The 20,376-nt window shown below is 40.1% G+C and overlaps 1 protein-coding gene across 4 annotated transcripts in view; it reads right to left on the reverse strand.

Moving 5' to 3' along the window:
- SPECC1 (sperm antigen with calponin homology and coiled-coil domains 1) overlaps positions 1 to 20,376 on the reverse strand; it is a 114,687-nt gene that overhangs the window by 60,342 nt on the left and 33,969 nt on the right. For all 4 annotated transcript variants that reach the window (XM_053457014.1, XM_053457013.1, XM_053457015.1 and 1 more), the window contains one exon: positions 3,710 to 5,265. In XM_053457014.1, the coding sequence (XP_053312989.1) occupies positions 3,710 to 5,265 (1,556 nt within the window). The remainder of the gene's footprint in view (positions 1 to 3,709; positions 5,266 to 20,376) is intronic.

Raw genomic sequence — 20,376 nt, forward strand, 5'->3', positions numbered from 1 at the left:
CATTCCCCAGCCGGCTGATATAATGTCCTCCGATTCTCTGACTTATGTTTCAGTAATCCCACTATATGTTACAAAGAGGAAAAACATCAAAAGGCAAACATTTCCAGAACACAAACACAATGTCTACACAAATGGATTTATTGATAATTTTTAGTGCAAACTCTATAAATGATCAGAAGGGTGCTTATGTTTCTTCTCCCTATTTCTGAAATCTAAACCAAACCATTGTCATGCCTCAGGGTGCATAAGAACAGCGGTGTAATTAGGGGGAGGGGGGCAGTCCTCTTCGGGTGCCGCTCATCAGGGGGGTGCTACACTGATGTCCCAAAGTCTCCCAGAAATTCTCTTTACAGTCACCGTCCACCACTTCCCTGTCCCTATCTCCTTTCTTACATCTCCACTTCTCACATCTCTTTTTGTTCTTTTTCCAGTGTCTTCTTTTTTCATCTGCTTCACCATGAACCAGACCTCCCGGAGCACTTCCACAATAGGGTGAGGCATCCGGGCAAACACTCTCCCCAATCCTCCATGCTGTCCGCGTGGCTCTGCCCTTTTGCGGAAGTGCTCCGAGAGGCCAGAGTAATGCCAAAAGATTTTATGAGGCAGAGAGGCGGAGAAACACTTCTCGTGAATCCGTCTTTTGCAGAAGTGCACCGGGAAGCCTGGTTCACAGAGAAGTGGGGGGAAGAAAGAAGACACGAGGAAAAGAAAAAAGATAGAAGAAGAGGCAAAAGAAGAAAAGGACATGGAAGGAATCGGTGGAGAAAGTAGATAGGGAACGTGAGACATTGTGAAAGAGTAGGTGAGAGAGAGTGTGAGAGCATAAGTAAGAGTGAGTGTTTTTACATTGTAAAGTCAGGGGGGGATATTTTAGGTATGACACTGAATGGCAGTCAGTTTTGGGATCAATTAACAATTTCAATTTAATCTTCAGAGGGCTGCGAGATGGCTTTTACTAAAATACTGGATACCAATAATACCAAAGGCTTAGGGATACAGCCTGCAGCGAACGCGCCCTCGTTTTCCTTCCTTGCACAGTCCAGTTTAAAGCAAAATACCGGTACATGTCATGGTCTTTACCCAAATGCTCAAATACAGGACAGTCCAGTTCAGAAACACTAGGAGATGACCAGTCCCCAGCCCAATTCTGTATTTTAATTAAAAGGGAACGATTTTTTTTTTACCAATGTCGTTCCAAACAGTGTTTTCTATAATATGTTTTCAGGCAACTGCATGTTAGCCATGACTGACAACAATGGCAGCCACCAGGCCTGCAGAAAAAAGGATGTTTGTTGGAACAAAAGGCGATGCAACCAGGTTTTTGGCAGTGCTAACCTACATTACTGTATACAACACCTCGATTTTATGCTCAAGGAGAAAATGTTTTTTTTTCTCTCATTTAAGGTTTTTTTTTTGCAACTAAAATATGTTGCAGTGTGTTTATTAGTATGCCATATAAATCTGATGCTTCTTGGGGGGGGGGTAAAAAAAATGGCCAAAATGTGAGTTTTAAAATACGCTTCTTGTAGAACCCGCAGTATAATTGTAAACAAAGAAGTGGAAATTTGGAACAAATTAAGAAAAATGTTTACTACAGAAAGCAAAACAGCAGGTTCCTATTAAATCTTCATACTAACCAACTTACCATTTCCCACGACAGCAAACTACAGCAAGCAAATTATTCTACCGTATTCCCCTCACCTCATAAACTTTCATGCACATCTGGAACTTCCTAACCCTTGCACATGAGGGGGTGCTTTTGGAACCCAAATACTAGGCAATTGACCCATCTTTCCACCACTTCCTACATCAGCTCCAACACAGTAAACCCAAGGAATTGTGTAATTAAAAAATAAATAAAACAGCCCTGCCTCGCACTGTATCTTCATTTTCAAACAGCAGCATCCTGCACACCTGGACTGGAAAAGTGAAGTGATTTCTAACGAAGGCAAAATAAAACTTTTAGCAATAATGTGGATTTCTCCGAGGTCTATGCTCGAAGTTTTAGTGCCAAGATCCATTCTAAAAGTTACGCACACAGGGAAACAGTAAATGATAACATATGGACCTACACAACAGCAAACCGGTACAGATGTAACAGACACACTTTAAAAATAAAGCTACAGCTAATATAGAAACATAGAAAGTGACGGGAGATTAGATGGGCCAAATGGTTCTTGTCTGCCCAACCTTTCCTTAGTCCCTGGCTTTATCTTATATAAAGCTTAGCCTTATGCCTCGGCCATGTTTGATTAAACAACTTCACTGTATTAACATCTACCACTTCTAACTACTCTTTCACTAAATTAATATTCCCTGATATTACTTTTAAACCTTTGTTCCTCTAGGATAAGACTGTCCTCTTGTTCTGAAAGTGTTTCTTCTTTTAAATATACGCTCTTCCCTTATCATGTTAATTACCTTTAAGTATTTTAATATCATTACCCCCCCCCCCCGTCACATCTTTTTTCCAGGCTATATAGGTTAAGATCCTTTAACCTGTCCTGGTAAGTTTTATCTTGTAATCTATGAACCATTTTAGTAGCCCTTCTCTGAACTTTCTCCAAAGTGTCTATATCCTTCTGGAGATGCGGTCTCCAGTACTCTACACAATACTCCAAGTGAGGTCTCACCAGTGATCTGTACAACGGCATGAGCACTTCCCTCTTTTTACTGCTAATACCTCTCTCTATACAACCAAGCATTCTGCTAGCATTACCTGCTGCTCTACTGCATTGTCTGCCTACCTTTAAATCCTCAGAAAAGCTTACCCATAAATCCCTTTCCTCACACGTTGAGGTTAGGACAATTTTAAATATTCTATACCCTGCCCCTGGGTTTTTATGCCCTAGATGCATAACTTTGCATTTACCCATACTAAACGTCAGTTGCCACATCTCTGACCATTTTTCCAGTTTACCTAAATCATTCGACTTATTACTCCAGGAACATCAACCATGTAGCAAATCTTTGTGTCATCAGCAAAAAGACAAACCTTACCAGAGGGCTCGGCAAACCCCGGGATTTTGCAGGGTTGTCACCATGAATCTGACACCTTATGCTTCCCTGCGGAGGCATGAGGCTCCTAGTGGGGTCATGTAATGCACTTTGGAACAGTGGCAGAAGATAGGCAGCGGTGTGTCTGGTCTCCACGAGGTGAGAGGGGGAGAGAGTATGAGCGTATACTATAATTTCAGAGTCAGTGTGTATGTATGTGTGTATAGTGCTGGAGTCAGTGTGTGTGTGTGTGCGCGTATATTGTAGTGTCATAGTCAGTGTGTGTATATGTATAGTGCTGGAGTCAGTGTATGTATGTGTATACTGTGGTGTCAGAGTCAGTGTGTAAATATATAGGTGTATAGAGTCAGTACGCCTACTTTGTTGTAGTTCCAGAATCAGTGTGTATGTGTCCATAGTGTTAGAGTATATAATTTTATGTATGTATAGTGTTAGCCAGTGTGTGTGTGTGTGCGCATGTGTATGAGTGTGGTGTTATCATGTATGGTGTTGTGTATGTTACAGCATGACATTGGCATGAGTGTGTATGGCAGCATACAGCACCAAAACGTTTCCATTGGACAGAAATGAACATTTTACCTGCCTAAATGCACACGGTATCATTTCCATTGTTGTTACTTGTAATCATTTGGGCTTGACCGTGAATGATGGTAGTAATATTTGATAAAAACAAAGGATTCCTTTAACTAACCTTAGCCAGAAGACACTGCAGTTGCTTGACTTCACTGTTGGCTCTAAGAAGCTCTTGTCGAAGTTCTGAACACGCTAACTCTAGATGTTCCTTCTCCGCATGGGCAGATTTAAGCATCTCCTGGACTTCAGAGTTCCCGCTACTGTTTCCCGCTGCATTTATCTCTGCAGCTTTCTGCCTTTCACCATCCAACTGAGATTTCAAGCAGCTGTTCTCTATTTTCAAACCTTCAACTGCGACTTTCTGCTCCTCCAAGCTCTTGGCCATGACGCCTTTATCTTTCCTTTCTGCATCCAGTAGACTCTGTAACTTATCAGAGTTCTCTTTTAGCTTTTTCACCATCATCTGTGCCTCATTATGTTCTTTCTCTAAGCTTCTCAGGCTGCTGGTCAATTGCTGTTGAATACCGAGGAGTTTCTCCCTTTCAAACTGTGATTTCTCCACAAGTTCAGCATATTTCTTCTCCACCTCTGCAAGTTTGCAGAGTACCTCTTTTTCTTCTGTCTGTGCTCTTTCTTGCAAGAGAGACGTTAATTTATCATTCTCCTGACTAAGCTGCTCCACCCTTTGCTTTTGCTGCTCTAAGGATGTCTGCAAAAAGGCCTTCTCTTCCACTAACTTCTCACTTTCTAAAGTCAACTCCTGCACCATAAGATTTTGATCTGATAGTTCTTGTAGTGTTGCCTGAAGCTCTTCTGCTGTGCTGTGATGGTTTTCTTCCATCTTATGTATCCTTTCGGTCAATGAAGCTACAGAAAGATCGCTGATATTATTTGGAGAGCTACCACTTGTAGAACATTTTGAGCCATGGCATGGGATACTACCCGAGGAAGCTGGCCTCGATGGCACTTCAGGAATGTGCTCAAAATCCGATGCATCGGGAGACAGGGATGCCTTGGTGACATCGCTACTTGAAGAACCTGATATGCGCAAAACACTTTCAGTTCCCGGTAACCTACATTCTTGAGATTCACCTGTTAACCTGTTTTTACGACAAGTTCCTTGAGTAGATGGAGACAACAGGCTGCTATCTGTACCATTGCTAGATAAGGTCTCTGAGACTGGAGAGTGTTCTAAGGAGTATAGTTTCTGCTTTAAGTCTTGGTTTTCTTTCCTGAGTACGGTGAGCTCATGTTGAAAATGTAGGTTTTTCTCCTGCAGTGTCCTTACCAATGATTCAGAATTATCAAATTGCATAAGTGTTTCAGCTAAAGGTTCCTGTAAGTTCAGAGCTTCAGGACTAGGAGAATCCAGGCCTTTGCATCTCTGGAGTTCACTACGAAGTTTGCTAATTTCAAAATCTTTTGTTTTTGCTTCAGCCAGTAACTCCTTAACTTGTGACTCCAAGACATTCTTATTGACAGAATCATTTTCTTGCTTAGGTCTTGCAGGGGCGCGAATACTCTTTGAAGGGGTAGCAGTGTTTGGTTGGGTAGGGCTTGGTAGTGTTTTTTTAGATTGGGGAGTACCTCTCACGGCAGCACGCTCTCTTGATGTAGGGGTGGAGAGTTCCCGAGGCGCTGGTATACCCGTGCGCCTTGCTGCTGATGCTGCTCCTAAAAAAGAACAGAAACTACAATGAGTATTAAAATGGTCAAATTAAGACAAAACAAGACAAAAAAAAAGCAGCCCAACTGTTACAAATATACAACCATCAATTATTCATAGCTAGTCTGCATTAATAAAAGAGCCAAGGGAGCTCTATTTCTACAAACATGTAGAGAATTACATCAACAGACCCACTTCTAGCAAGACAGGTGATATTAGTTACATATGGTTTTTGACGATATTATGTTTTACTTTTTATGTAACAAGATCCAAGCAACATGTGTTACCTTCATTTTGACTAGGGAAAAAATATTGGTGGAGCCTTTAAACAGCAACATTTTGTTTGAAATACAAGCCAGGTTATCGTCACTACAAAAATAGATAAATTATTTCACTGATGCAGCACTGATCATTTATTTAAAGTATACAACCTTTCATCCTAAAAACCTCTACTTGCATCCTGAAGAAACCATCCATCCTACCCCAACTTCGAGATCTCCACATCACCCTCACCCAGACAATGTCTCCATGTGTCTCAATCCAATAGATTGTAGGCTCCTAAGAGCAGGACCCTCTTCTTCTCCAGGACGTCTTTACGTGTATCACCGATTATGTATATTGTGAATGTTAAAGACTGTATTTTATTGCCACATTATCTTTATAAATAAAAGTAATAAGAAGGCATCTGCTGAGCAAACACCACTATGTTAAGTAGGAGAGTTTGTATCCAATAAAGCACACAGTGAATGTTCTGTGCCGAGTTAAAGCCCCAGTGCTTTAAAAACAAAGCATGTAGTGTTTGAATGAAAAGAGATAGCAAGGACATTGTGACTATGGAGCCTGTGCCCACTCAGATAGGTCACAGCGTTAGACAACCCCAGCTGGAGACATCCAAGCTAAAAAAAAAAAAAAGAAGAGGGGGTGCATAAAATATAGCACAGTCAGCCTTTTCATTATATCAGGAGGTCTAAAGGACAAATGGTCAACAATTATCAGCAGCGATCATCCCAGACAATGCTTTTAATGATAGTACAGTGCCTTGCTCCATCATTCGTTGGGTTTGACCATATACACACACATTAAAACTAACATTAATCAGTTTAAAGATTTAGAATCGCTGATCCAACCACCTTACTAAATATAACACTTTTATATGAGAGCATATTAGAGCAGCATCATGGCTGCCTTTACTCTTTGATCCGCATTCACTCTGTCAATGTTGCATCCACACTTAACACTGGTGTTCATAGCAAAGCAACCAATGACTTTTCTTTTATATGTCTTTTAAAACTTAAATGGGAATTTTTTTGAATTCTATATAAAACATATATAATACATAATATATAGAATTGGCTTCTATGCAAGAAAAAATACACCTGCCTATACTCCCTTCAAGCACCTGTGCATGTTAACAAGCTTGAATTTCATTGAAATATACCTATGGAAAAATGTTAAGGACATGGGCTACTTTATCCTGGATCTTTATCAATCCCAGAATTATAATGTAAGCGGCTTTCAACAATCTAACAAAGGAGGTTTTGGTAATAAGACAACTCAAGTGTGCCTTCTTATACAGAATGTTTTCTGCTTGATATTAAGTTTCAACGGCATACAAATTGAAACGGTATCCAAAGAAATACACAAACGATAGTTGGCTCACAGAAAAGAACTGCTGCCTTTTTTTGGCTTAGAAGGGATTTATACCACCTTACTGTTTTATAGGCACATGATCCAAAAGGATATTCAAGGTACCCCAGGAACTGCGCTACCTTGTATTCACATTTATACTTGCCAGCTTTGGCAAAAGCATAGTTAGGGCCTCACAGGTACTTCATTTCCTAACACCCCAATGAAGATTGAATTGAAATCTCATGGGCAGCCCAAGTAGGAAGTGGTTAACAGATCCAGGACAGACAATGCTGTTCATGATAACCAAAGCTCTAGAACTTGTTTTACCGCACAGTTCCCCGTAAATATACAGTTTAATGACAAACAGGACACAGGCCCTGCCACTAGCCACATATCTAACCACGGGCCCAAAATGCTCTTTAGACATTTGAAATGGCGGCATCATACCTCCAAAGTGTCCCATTTTCCTTGGGATAGCACTAGTTTCCGGACAATCACACTTTTGTGGAAGGTAGTGAATAACAGGCCGGTTGGGAAGATCACAGAATCTCCCCCGACTGGCCCACTGGGCGGTGGAATTGAGGTCTGTGCTGCAATTACAGCCCCGCAGACCCACCTCACAACCAACTGAAGGTTGGAATATCCCAATATTCTGCTTCAACAGATCTGGAAGATCAGGCACGTTTTTACTTTCTTTTTTTTTTTTTTTTTTTAAAGAACCCAAGCAATATCCCCAAAGTTTAGGCACTAACCTGATTTAGCAGTTAAAAAAAGGACTAAAATGACAGGACAAGTAAGCTGAAATTGAGAATATGCAAGAAATGTGTTGCCCAACTTTGGGAATTTGGCAGGCCACATGCAACTGGGAAGCACAGCCCGGGATGGAAGGATTGTGAAAACAATTAAAACAAAAACGGAGATCCCTGGGTGCGTTTTGTCAAGGAATGTTTAGCCAATACCTGGATACAATGCGACGGCCAGAAAAAGAGGAATCTGACGGTGCTGAATAACTTAATTTCCCTCGGAGCTCAGCTGTTGCTGTGCTTTGTATTCAGAGCACAGTCTTCTTTGTTATACGAGTCTTGCTGCAGTTTCTCTCCTGACCTGACTTTAAGAATCTTGGTCTCCCGATAATACAAAGACTGAATGGAACAGAGTTACCCTGTCAACTCAGCAATTATTCATTTTCTACAAGGGTAGCTATGGAGACTGCAAATATTCTACAGCCCAGACCACAAACCCTGCACTGGGACAGGAATCAAACACAATGTATGACTCAGCACAACCTTCTATTCAATTCTACGTAACAAGTACATCGGTTAAAGTCCATTCCTTAAAGAGAAACTCCCGCCATCATATCCAGGGGCAGATTCTGCAGAATACCCCATATGCATTTGCCCCTTTCCCCACTCGCCCAGCTTTATGCTGTGTAGGAGAGGTGTCCAGACGAACATAAGATATACTAACCGCTGGTCAGCTGAGAGTGGGGGTCTATTTAGACCAACGACGCATGCATGTAAAGCACCCATTTTTTCAATGTGTTTTCCTACCTCTGATTTGCTGCTTCAAGCAGCCAATCAGTGGCAAGAAATGGTGGACCATGGTAGAAGAGGACAGATGAAGGACTGCAGCTTCTACCTCAGGTAATTTTTTTTGTTTGTTTTTGAAGAATGCATTTTAAAGTGCATTGTTATGCAGTCTTCTTTAGTTGGGGCATCTGGGACAGTAAAATGTCCCTTGAACCATTTCACAAAGGCCTAGTTCATAAACAATAGTCAACAGGTTATTTCTTTTTTAATTTATGGTTAAGCATAGCTGCATAATAGAACAGAATCACAAGACAATATACCAGCCTGAAGATAAGACTTCTGAGGTCACAAAAGCTTATGGAACGCTCTACATCGACTGTATCTTTTCCTATGTTGACTCAATAAAAGGGTCAACATCTTCTCTTGGGGTAACACAACAATATCCATCTTTTTTTTTTATATCACAACATACGGTAACCACAAACTATAATCACGACACTGGCATTACTAAATAAATGCAGTGGTAAGGCTTATTGAGTTAACTGAATAAAAAGAATTGCAGTATATTCATTTAAATCCCTCACTTCTTCATTACAGAAAGTTCTAGACTTAATAATAAGTTGCTTTGCAAATCACTGTTTCTTGAAGATGCTGTTCCACTTAGAAAATATATTACCTACACTATCTAGTATGCTAAGCAAATACATTGGAGCAGATATCTCATTTGCTTGTTAACGGTTTAATCACCTCAAAACCACAAAACGTTAAGGTGTTTTTATGGCAACCTCAGTGTCTACTTTCACGCGGCAAAAATTATGACACAAGTTAAAAAATATTCCTAGAAATGATGTTTCTAATGCAGCTTGTGGTTACAAAAGAATTAAATTCAGCAAAATAGATAAGACAACACTAAAGCGCTTTTTTGTTCATGTGCGCGGGATGTCTCATTAAAGCTTCTAGAGTGCGATCCAGTCCTGGAGGTGGCTGGCGGAGTATCCGTGCATGCGCACTGCTTAGCGGGGAACGCACATGATGGAATGCATCTCCTCCAAGGTGTAATAGTCAGGGAAGGTGCGGCAGAGCAAAGTAAGTATTCTTTCACGAAAATAATAAATATTAAATAAAAATATGACTGGAGCGTACTTTTAAAAGAAATCCGTGATATACATTAGATTCTCCCGACAGAATGCAGAAGGTATTACTTAAAAGAACACAAGTTTGTACGTTACAGGGTGCTGCACAGTGTCATTTACTACGGGCTGTGGTGACCCGACATTGACGTCAGCAGCAAATAGGAATCTACGTGTCAATGGCTGTGGTTTATATACTGCAAAAAAATAAAAAGATATGGCACTTGGGGTTTTCTTTTTCCCCCCCCAGGAAATAAGCTCTAAAGTTCTACTTTATCAATTTGAAAAAGATTTGTTCTTTTATGTATAAAAAATACCTCTTCTTTTATCACTTTTCCCAAGGCTGTGAAAATAACATTTCTTTTCAACAAGTAACAAGTACTCACTATGTTAAACACATTTTGTTTCTTTTTAATCTTTCACCAGCACCTTTAATACTTTGTTGTAGACAGAAACAAAGTGTTTGTAACCCCCCATAAACCTATACTCAGCACATTAAGTATATGTATTGCAGAAGAAAAAGATAAACAAAAAGAAAGTGTCTGGTATCAATCTTTTAATTGTCCATTTTTTAGTTTGGAAGTCAGCATTACAATATCGCTATGATGTCATACAGTAATAACACAGAGAAACAAAGATCTAATGATATGTTTGACTGATATGGCAGGAAATGACAGCTTCCATCCCACTCACTGCAGCAGGGGGAAAGCTGTCAAGGTTTCTAAACTGCCTCCAGAAGATCACATCTGTTTCTAGTATACGTAAGACTTTGTATAGGCGCAGTTTTCACAAGAGTCATGGGTTACATATAGTCTGGAAAACAAAGAGTGACAGCAGCTAAATACTCCAGTATGCCTCTGCATTATTTGTTCATTTAGTTATTTCTTGTTTTATTTATATATATTTATATTACTTTTAAGCAGCGCTTCTTACGATACATATATCCAAGGGGTATGGTGAGACAAGAATAGACAGACTAAGACAAACCGATACATTAGGTAAAGAGGGCCCTGCTCACAAGCTTACAATGTAGAGAGAACGGGGTATATAGAAACCCACTCCCTAAAGCAGTGGGCTTGGAGATTTTTTCTTGAATGCCGGAGGTTTGGTGAAAGTCAGTTTCAGGGGCAGCGTGAGTGAAGTCTTATAAGGCAGGAAGAGGAAGAGGTGATAAGCGAGGAGGTAAATCTTAATCCCTGCGGAAAGAACGTAAATATCCAGTAAAGGAGAATTTCCTTACCAGGGCAGAAGTGTACAATGGGAAGTATTATGGAGGGCTTTATACGTTAGTCCAAGGTAATAGGGAGCTAGTGGAGGTCATCACAGAGTGGGGGCGCAGAAGAGGAGGGTTGTGTAAGGAAGTTAAGCCTACCTGCAGCATTTCGGATAGATTGCAAAATCGAGACAGATTAAGGGCAAACAGAAGCGCTGGGATATTTGAGGCAGAGATACGTGAATAAACCAGGGTTTAAAAAGGGACAATAATGTTTTGTTTTCACTGAAGGCGACATAACATGCCATCAGGCCAGAAGGGGCAGAGTGTTTCACACCAATATGCTCTGGAGATTATAAAAATAGAATAGTTACCTAAAGTAATAGTAATGATTAATTGACATTACTGTTTGATGGGACATATCTTGAGTCTTCATTAAACAAAGTGACCAATGTTTCACATAAGGTTAAACCTACATATAATTAAAATATAAACTTTTTTGTAACATTCTTAAACACAGAAAAATAAATAAGAAGAGATAGAGAGAAAGAAACAAAAAACATGCGCAGCCATTTTGCAGACCAAACCTTTAAGGCATTAGTGGGGATATATCCCATGACATATCATACCCTTACCTCCATTTAACATTCCGAACAGTGCCCCTCGACAGAAGATCCTAATCTATTAAGTCTTGTGATTCCCGGCACTTGTTAGTTTGGGTCTCTGCGCAGTGACCCAACATGACTAGTACATCTGAAAAGCATTAAGCTTTTCAAAGACTATCACATCTAAAGTAAAAGTCTTACATCTGTACAACGTAATTGCCTGGGGGTAACTGCGTAGACTCAAAAATTGTACACTTATACGTACATATAGATAGCATAAAAATTGCTATCCAGTGTGAGAATAGCTAAAAAGTCCACCAAATAATGTGTGCATGGAATATTTGGTCTGTGTACATAAATATACGATGTTGATATATTCTTGAATAGTACAAAACTACAATAAATCACCTTTTGAGTGCCATTAATTAAATGGTTAAAGGGAGCGCTATTCTAGAAGTAAAATCATTGTGTGGTCTTTTTAGCCTCTGGAGTTTTAACATAGGAAATTATCATTATAAAACAAAGCCAAATTTAAAACACACCTTAAAATCAATCTACAACCATGGTGGTCCCTTTAAAAAAGGAAAATTACATCTGCACAAACAAAAATCATTTTTATTGCATGGCAGTATAATTCAGCATTTAAATGGGCCTTATGTAATAGCTTTAGGAAGCTCATGGTAAAAACGTATGTAGTTTTACTAAAAGCTGTGACAATTCCTCTTTATATTTATGTGCAATTTATGTGCTAGCTACAGATTTTAACGAATAGAGTCTGATGGCTGTTGCGACACCAATATTATAGTTGAATTGTGTCATAGGTAAGATTTATGGCCAGTGTTTATCATTGCAGTCCAACGCTAGCTTACCGCGGTCTCCTATATAACACTTCCATGCGTCAACGCGCCTGCAGTATTCCCAGACGTGTTTATTACAGGCCACTCAGACACATTAAGGGGAAAAACATTAGCTATCATGTGGACTTTGGCAAACTTTACTTCACCACCTCATCGTATAGCAGAGGTTCCCAGCGGAAGGGACAATCGCTGCTGTTTACAGACCATTAGTAATGCAGGCAACACCCTCCCTCACGTTTACACGCTGGGCAGAGACAAGCGCCAGGAGCAGCAATGGTGTTTGCAAAATTACCGATACTTCCCAGTAATGGACTTCAATGCAACTCATCGACACACTGATTTTTACAGCACCGGGAACATATTCCAAAAGTAGATAACTAAAAAGGAAGTTCAGAAAGTTCACGGTGTCATGTGTGTAGACTGAAGCTCACAATGCCCGACACGTTTCCAAACTATCTCAAGAAGCTGCCGTTAAATTTGATAACACTGAATCATACCCGGCACCTCCATATAAACTTATCATGCATCATTTGCAAAATGAATTGGAAACCAGCCTTCTCTGTCTCATTTATTCTTAATCTTTTTCCTGCTTAGGAATTAATACTAAGACTTGATGGATACACCATGCATTACGGAGAGTCTTCCCACTCGATAGTTTGTTTATCCACAACAGGTGAACAGAGCTATGATCAATATATTCAACCAACAACAAAGGACCGAGTATAGAACTCGAACAGCGTGTGTGTTAATGAGGAAAAGACTTGTATAGTGTGTAAAACATCCCTTTGAGGGAAACAAAATAAATATATACACTGTTTTCATAGCTGAGAGTATTCTGTTGTCACACATTTGTGCACATAAAACTTGGATTTGTATCCATAATGTATCTGGTAGACCTGGACTGAGCAGTTTTGGTCCTCCAGAGATAGCAGAAGGCCAAAATTTGAGAAATAACATTTTGTACAAAGATGTCAGTCAGTGGTTCATTCATTTGCTTTGTCATTTACCAAATATTTGGCCTTTTAATGAACCCCAGAGGCTAGAGGTCCGGCTAATCCAAGGAATCTTGGAGCCTAATTTTCCATGCTCAGAGCAGACAAGTCCTTCTTGGAACAATCAAAGGGCTTCTGAGTTGAACAGTCTTTAAAATCATGTAAGGATATTCATACAATCTGGATGTTCAGTAAAAGACTACTGCAGAGCAGATTTGTGCCACTTGCACTGCCATGACCTCAAGTCAGTTATATGACAAAAATGGCAGCCTCCAAGTTTGCAGATGAAGAAAGTTTAATGGAACAAAAATAGCTTAAATCACATTTTTTTTTCCAAATGCTTACCTGCATTACCATGGCACTCCCTCTTTAAAGCAACATTCATGTAATTTCTCACATTTTTCTTAAATGATGTCTCACAAACCTTGGTCTTCAGTGTTTCTATTTATGACACTATGAAGAGCCACTTATCTCAGTCATCTCTAGCTTGATGGCCTACGGGCAGATGCTCATGGTGCTTCATCAGGACTGAAAAGCTTTGGTACTGTCAGGTGCCCGAGCATGCAGAACACTTGGTGGTGCTGCCCGACCTCTCATTTTTTCATGAATAAAACATTTGTACATGGGAATTGGGCGCTACCTATGGCCCTTTAATACATAGAATAAAGGCTGAGAGATGGGAGACTTGTCTGCACAGTACGAGCGGGTAGGTCCACCAAGATACTGACTAAACCTTCACCACAGAAAAGTCTAATATTTCATTACCTCTTCAAAATGGTATTCGAAAGCCTTAGGTCCAAAATGCTGTTTTTAATTAGTGCTTTGTTTTCTAAGACACAATTTAATTTGCATTATATACATTATTGCCAGATGAGGATTATGTCGACGTACCAATTAGTTGGATAGTGAATGATACATGCCCTGGCCAGGATATGTTTGCGCAGGATTTATGCAGTTAGTGAGTGATCACTTTTTATATTGGCAAGCATGGAACGCAAAAAAAAAAAAAGTCTAACATAAGCATTCATTATAATAAAAGTATTCGATCATCAGTCCTTTGATGCCAGCACACAAAAAGTATATATAAATAATATATACACACTATGTTTCAACACTAGTTGCATAGCATGATAAGAAACAGGCAATACCCAAGTCTAACAGCTTTTACAGGTGAGAATCCTCAGAAGGGGGGGGCTGCAGCTTCTCCCTAAAATAAGTCCAGTGCATACAAATTACTTTCATAAACATTGTCTGTTTAGTGTGCTCCCTGGGACATTAGAGTGTCTCTTTAAAATAGAATGCAAATGTATTTTCTGAAGTCCTTTGGTATATGATGAGATCCTGGATACATTACTGTTTTATGATGCTGTATATCCTGTTCAACTTTGGACGGGGAGCATTCCTGCTTATGTGCTGTCAGGCTGTAAATGACTGGAGGAAAGAGATCATTGTGTAACAAACATGCTGTCATGCCTTTGAGCGACACCTTTGACTGCCAGTAAAAGAGAATAAACACTTAAAAAATAAACACTTGGCCACAAGGGGGTCGAAGCAATGTTTTAATAAAAAAGTAAATAATGTGCTGTGTCAGCTGATGGGATGTAAGGTGAGACACAAAATGAAATTTGAGATAAGAAAAGTACGTATGGCACACTGGGGGGGGGGGATAAATATTCCAGGACAAGCATTAAAACCAGGAACTTCTGTAAGGCTAGGAGACTCCAGATGTACCATCTGTATGCTGTTTAGACCAGAAAACTCCATGCAGCCAACCCCCACCCATGTTAGACCACACTAGCAGTGAAGAGGTTAATAAAATATTGCCACTAAAGATATATACCGTATTTGCTCGATTATAAGACAAGGTTTGTTTGTTTGTTTGTTTTTTAGAATAAATGCGCTGAAAAATATCCCTCGTCTTATAATCAGACCTCAAACAGAGGTCTGACTACAAGACTAAGATCCAGATCCCCCGCAGCACTGCAGGGAATCCGGATCCTCTTCTCTGGCAGCCGGTGGAGTTCTGGGCAATGCGCGCAGACAACCTCCATTGCTGTCAGCAGTTCCGCCGGGGCTTCTATGACAGAGCACCGGCGTGACGTGACCCTCTGGTGCATAGTCATGGAAGTACCGGCCAGCAGCAGCAGAGGTTTTCTGAGTGTATCGCACAGACCTCCACCGGCTGCCCCCCTGGACACCAGGGAGTCTGAAGCACAGGGGACAGGTGAGTCGGGGGGAGGTTAAGAGTGGCATTTTTTGGAGGTTTTCTGGAGGAAGAGTGGCATATAGGGGTGTATAAGGCATATCCGGGAGGCAGAGTGTCATATCTGGGGGTATAAGGGATTTCTGGGGGGCAGATGTGCATAACTGGGGGGAAGGTTGGCAAATAAAAGGAATTAAGACCAAAAAAATCTTTTAAATATTCAAATTTTGGGGGGTTGTCTTATAATCAGGGTCGTCATATAATTGAGTAAATACGGTATATGGTTTTTGTTCCTCCTATTCATTTATATCCACACACACAAACATCTCTACCCATAAGGACATTATTAGGGAACAGGCCATACTACGCATGCATATGAAGGAAGCCAGATGGAGGGCTGGTGCCGGATGTCCTCCTACTTTTTGACCTTCCAAAAGTGGTGATATGGCAATGGGATTCCTCTGAATCCCCTGCATCAAAGCGAGATCATAAGATGTATGTACAGTGATTAACCTCTTGGTCACACTGAAATTCACATACTGTGTAAGATACACACACACACACACACTACTGGACACTTCCTCACAGACATGATCCTCACCAAAGAATGCATTTCAAAGTACTTTGTAAGTACCTTAATATTCATTCACTAACATTAGAAACTTGTATAAAAGTAAGTCACTTAAAACTGCAGCTTGAAGTTGACGATCAGTTTGGGGATAGTGATCCTATTGAAATCAAAGAGAGTGCTTTTACATACATAGTTGGAAGACCCCCCTCAACAGTCACTGAGCTGACCGACGGTACATACCGGTATATCACATAGTGGAAGACATGTTTGGCCAAAGACATGTCCTGGGCAGCCAACAGCTGGGGGTGAGGAAAGGGACAAATCTTTACAGAATCCTCCAATGCATAAAAAAATCAAAGGGGCCCCTCAGCTATCATATACATTAAAGTGAATATGATGGCTGGATTGTCCCATTAAGTTTTTGGAATAGCCACCATAGTCCTCTGGACTGCAATCGTTTTGAAAATTTGTGGGAAGAAAGCAGACATGCAGTGCCCAACGATTGAGAATATTTCTGAACTAGAAGCATTCTCTTAATAAGAGAGAGAGAAAAATTCCTTAAGAGAGAAACGAAAGACTTCTTAGCTGGGTACAAGAAACATTTGGAGACTGTGATTTTTGTCAAAGGGGTGTTAACAAAGTATTTACTGATATGGCATCCAAAAAAGACTGCACGTGGCACGTTATCTGCCATACATGTTAACGGTCCAACCTTTCCTGTATAAAACATTTAGATTTTCAAGTTACCAGCTCTTTTTAACACTAAGCACTTAAAATTTTAAATGTAAAACACAGTAAATGATTTAAAAAATGATGACCATGTGAAATAATATGCTTGAGAAAAACATTACTTGACGCACACATAATTTGAGCAAACTTTACCTATACATTGAGAAAAACTTCACACGATAAAAAAAAACCCTTAAACAGTTAAGAATAAGTCAGTACATGGAAGGGGCTCAGAAGAATGGATATTGTTATAAACGAACCCTAAGAGTGGATAGTACTGGAATCCTCTTATCAGCCCCAGACTCTTCCTTAAGCTGCGTTGTATTAACAGACTAATGCTACAGATACTGTTCAACCATGATAGCTGCCAACACCGGTACAAGGATGGGGTATCCGTATAAAACATTAGGCAACATCTAGATGGCAGCATTAATGGAAAATTACAGGGGCAAATTGATTAGTGTTTCAGTGAATACAATTTACTAGTACCTTCTTACATATATTGCATTGCTGCCGTCCAGTAGTAAATGGTTGATGGGTACCTTTTTAGTTACAAAAAGAAAAAAAAGACTATTTCTGATACACGATAGCAACTCATCCACTGTAGGAAATGAAGAGAAGACGGTGAATTTCATATATTTCTGGAATAAAGGGACAGTAGGTCCTATGCAACACTACTAATGAAAAGGGCATTCTAAAGTACTTTGAAAATACTTTAATACACATTCTGTAACCCAGGGCTGCACAACTCCAGTCCTTGTGGGGCACAAACAGGCCGCAGTTTTTGGGAATCATTAAATAACTTGTTTTTTCAGGCAAGGACATTCAGAATTCCTGGTCTGTCTGTGGCCCTTGAGAACCAGAGATGTGCAGCCCTGCTTTAACCTGGGGGGATAATGTACTTACCTTGAGGAGAAGTTGCAGCTCAAGAGGTTCTTTGCATTTTTGCTTAATGGTATTGTTAAATTGTCAATTTGGTATTTGTCAGAGACGTCGAGGGATAGGAAATCAATTAGATAATACTTGGCCTGCCACAGGCTGCTGCCTCTCTCAGCAATGAGGTTAACATTTAAATATCTCTAAAACAACTGCACTGGCCGACAAACAGCTCGAGCTAAAGATGGTTTCAATTAATTCATTTAGTTATGCTTAAGTTGGTGATCCCAACATTTCCCCTTTAAAGACCTATTCAGAGATTTTAAGGTAGTATTCTAATCCTTGGCATATCAGAAAGGCAAATGTATGATAACCGTTCAACCAAAAACCTGGCCTTTATCAATTTAGCATACTTTTTTCCAAGGACCTTTATTACAAGAGGTTTCCAGTACTACCCGACACCCCTGCACCCGGCCTGATTCCTGGATGTACCAGCAGGAAGCAGATGAAAGGCCTGCCTCTGGTGATGTAAGCTTTGGCAGCCGAGGCCATTCCCTTGTTCCAAGCGTTGCTTATGTGGAGTCCTTGTCTTTTGACTCTTTTCCTACATGTAGTACTGAATAAATAGAGGGAGGATTCTGGCATGAGTACTTTGCAGCGCTCACACCCAGCTCAGCTTCCACAGGGACACCAGTGTTCTCCGGCTGCTCCTCACTCCCACCCTTCTACCAGATATGGTGGAAGTACAAGGAGGTAACGCCACAGAGAACGGTCACCCCGGGAGTTGCATATTGGCTTCTAGTTACTACAGCTGGACAAAACGTAAAACCTTCATTCCTTTCCAAGCTCATTAATGAAATCAATCACAACAGCAATAAGAGTACTATTTGTTTCAGAGGCATCCAGAGGTACTCTTGGAAATTTGTAGCATTTGAGGCTAGATAGAAGAGAGTCTATGGAAACTTGTAACGGTCATTACAGCGACATTATCTTTGTTCCATGTACACTCCCCACCACTAGAGGAAAAGCCTGACAGCTGGTGATCTGTGTGTTTGAGAAGTTAATTATAATTGTTATGGGTGATTGTAATGTAATCGGTATGTATGTCAGATGAAGGAGACCAGTCAGTCAGTTTTATTTTGTGTTCAATTTTAGAAAGAAAAAAAAAATTAAAACGTTTCTCTCAATTTGATCTGATGTTTGTTCAGTTTGGTTTAGATTCATAGGGTCCTAGTTAGTACTCTAGGCAGCACATGATACACGCATACCCCCTCGCTTTAAGAAAGTAAAGGACGTTCACTAGTAAGGACGTAGTTGCAGCACAATCATTCCCGTTTCTGTACACTCGCTTCGCTTCGCTTCATTATGTACGTTAATGTGGGGTATGCCTGTATAGAGTGAGTAGATTTTCAGCCATAGTTTTTCCCTTTCCAATGGTTTCTACTGCATTTTAACTTCAGCAACATTAAAACTACATTTGCAATATTTTACTATAAAAAGTAGGGGGGGGGTTCATTAGGCGCAAAATTTTACATTTGAATCCTAAATTTAGGCATTCGAGCTTATATTTACTGAGCATCAGTGGTTCCCAACTGGTTTCCTTGTTAGCCCCAACAATGAGGGGTTTAGGTGGAAGCCTGAATAACTAAGAACCCCAAACCTTTCCCAACAATGTCTACACAAATAACCTTTCCACAAACCTTACGGTCTGCTACAGCAAACCAATGGCTTTTCTGTGGGGTCTAGTCACCAAATTTTGGGTGACAAGGTATATCGTCTGACAGAGTTAATCAATAAATGTGACAGGCATTGCGAAGACCCATGCCCAGACACTTTGTGCTGCAAGAAATAGAAACAAATCCTGTCACCAAGGAAAAAACTACTGTTACTGTAACAAGACTGTGGGGTCCTACTGATACCCTTTGAAGAACAAACAGTAGACCCATCATATTCCTATGGCTTCCCCATATGGCTAAGTTACTGATTGTTGTTGATTGATTCAACCAGCCTTTAACAGTAGGATGCATAGAACGCAGAATACTTCAAGAGTGAAAGCAAAGTAAATTAAATGAAAATAATTAAGTATGACATTTTCCCTTTAAATCTCTAAAGAATCAGAGCCGATTGCGATAGGAGTTGCATAAAAGTACCAGCGTATACAGGTCAAAAAATGAACTTACAAAGAACAGGACTGAACAGCAGATTTTAGCACGAAAATACATAATCTTTGGTGTCTCTGTAGTCATGTAATGAGTCACAGTTAGGTCAGGTCCTGTGTTAATACAACTTTGAAAGCCAAGAGTCTCCTAAACCTGATTCATAACTAACATTACCCACAGACATTAAACATGTCCCAATCTTATCACTAGAAAGGAAGTGATGAGACTTTTGCAAACAGGGGGCTTTGGGGTTTTAAAGTGTTTTCTTTCGATCTGGTGAGTTTCATTACAAACATGGCTATTTTGACTGAACTTTTTTTTTTCGTTGCTTGGTGTTAGAAACAAGATCCTGACATTTTCCAGGGGACAAAGTGTGAGCTTCCCTTTTCCGACCACAAAAAGAAAATGTGTTGAATGAAGATGGAAAGAGGGCAGAAACCTTATCGCCAAACATGAAAGAAATGTAAACTTTTTCCTTTCCATCATATTCAAAAATGTAGAAAAGGTTATGATGTCCACGCCCAACATTTTCCAACACGCAGGAGAGCCGACAGAGATCTCTAGGAAGATACTTATTAAAGGACTAAAAAGTGTTACCGGTATTAGAATAACAACCGAGAAAATGT

The sequence above is a fragment of the Spea bombifrons genome, chromosome 2 (assembly GCF_027358695.1).
Source record: "Spea bombifrons isolate aSpeBom1 chromosome 2, aSpeBom1.2.pri, whole genome shotgun sequence".
In the NCBI taxonomy this organism is placed as follows: Eukaryota; Metazoa; Chordata; class Amphibia; order Anura; family Pelobatidae; genus Spea; species Spea bombifrons.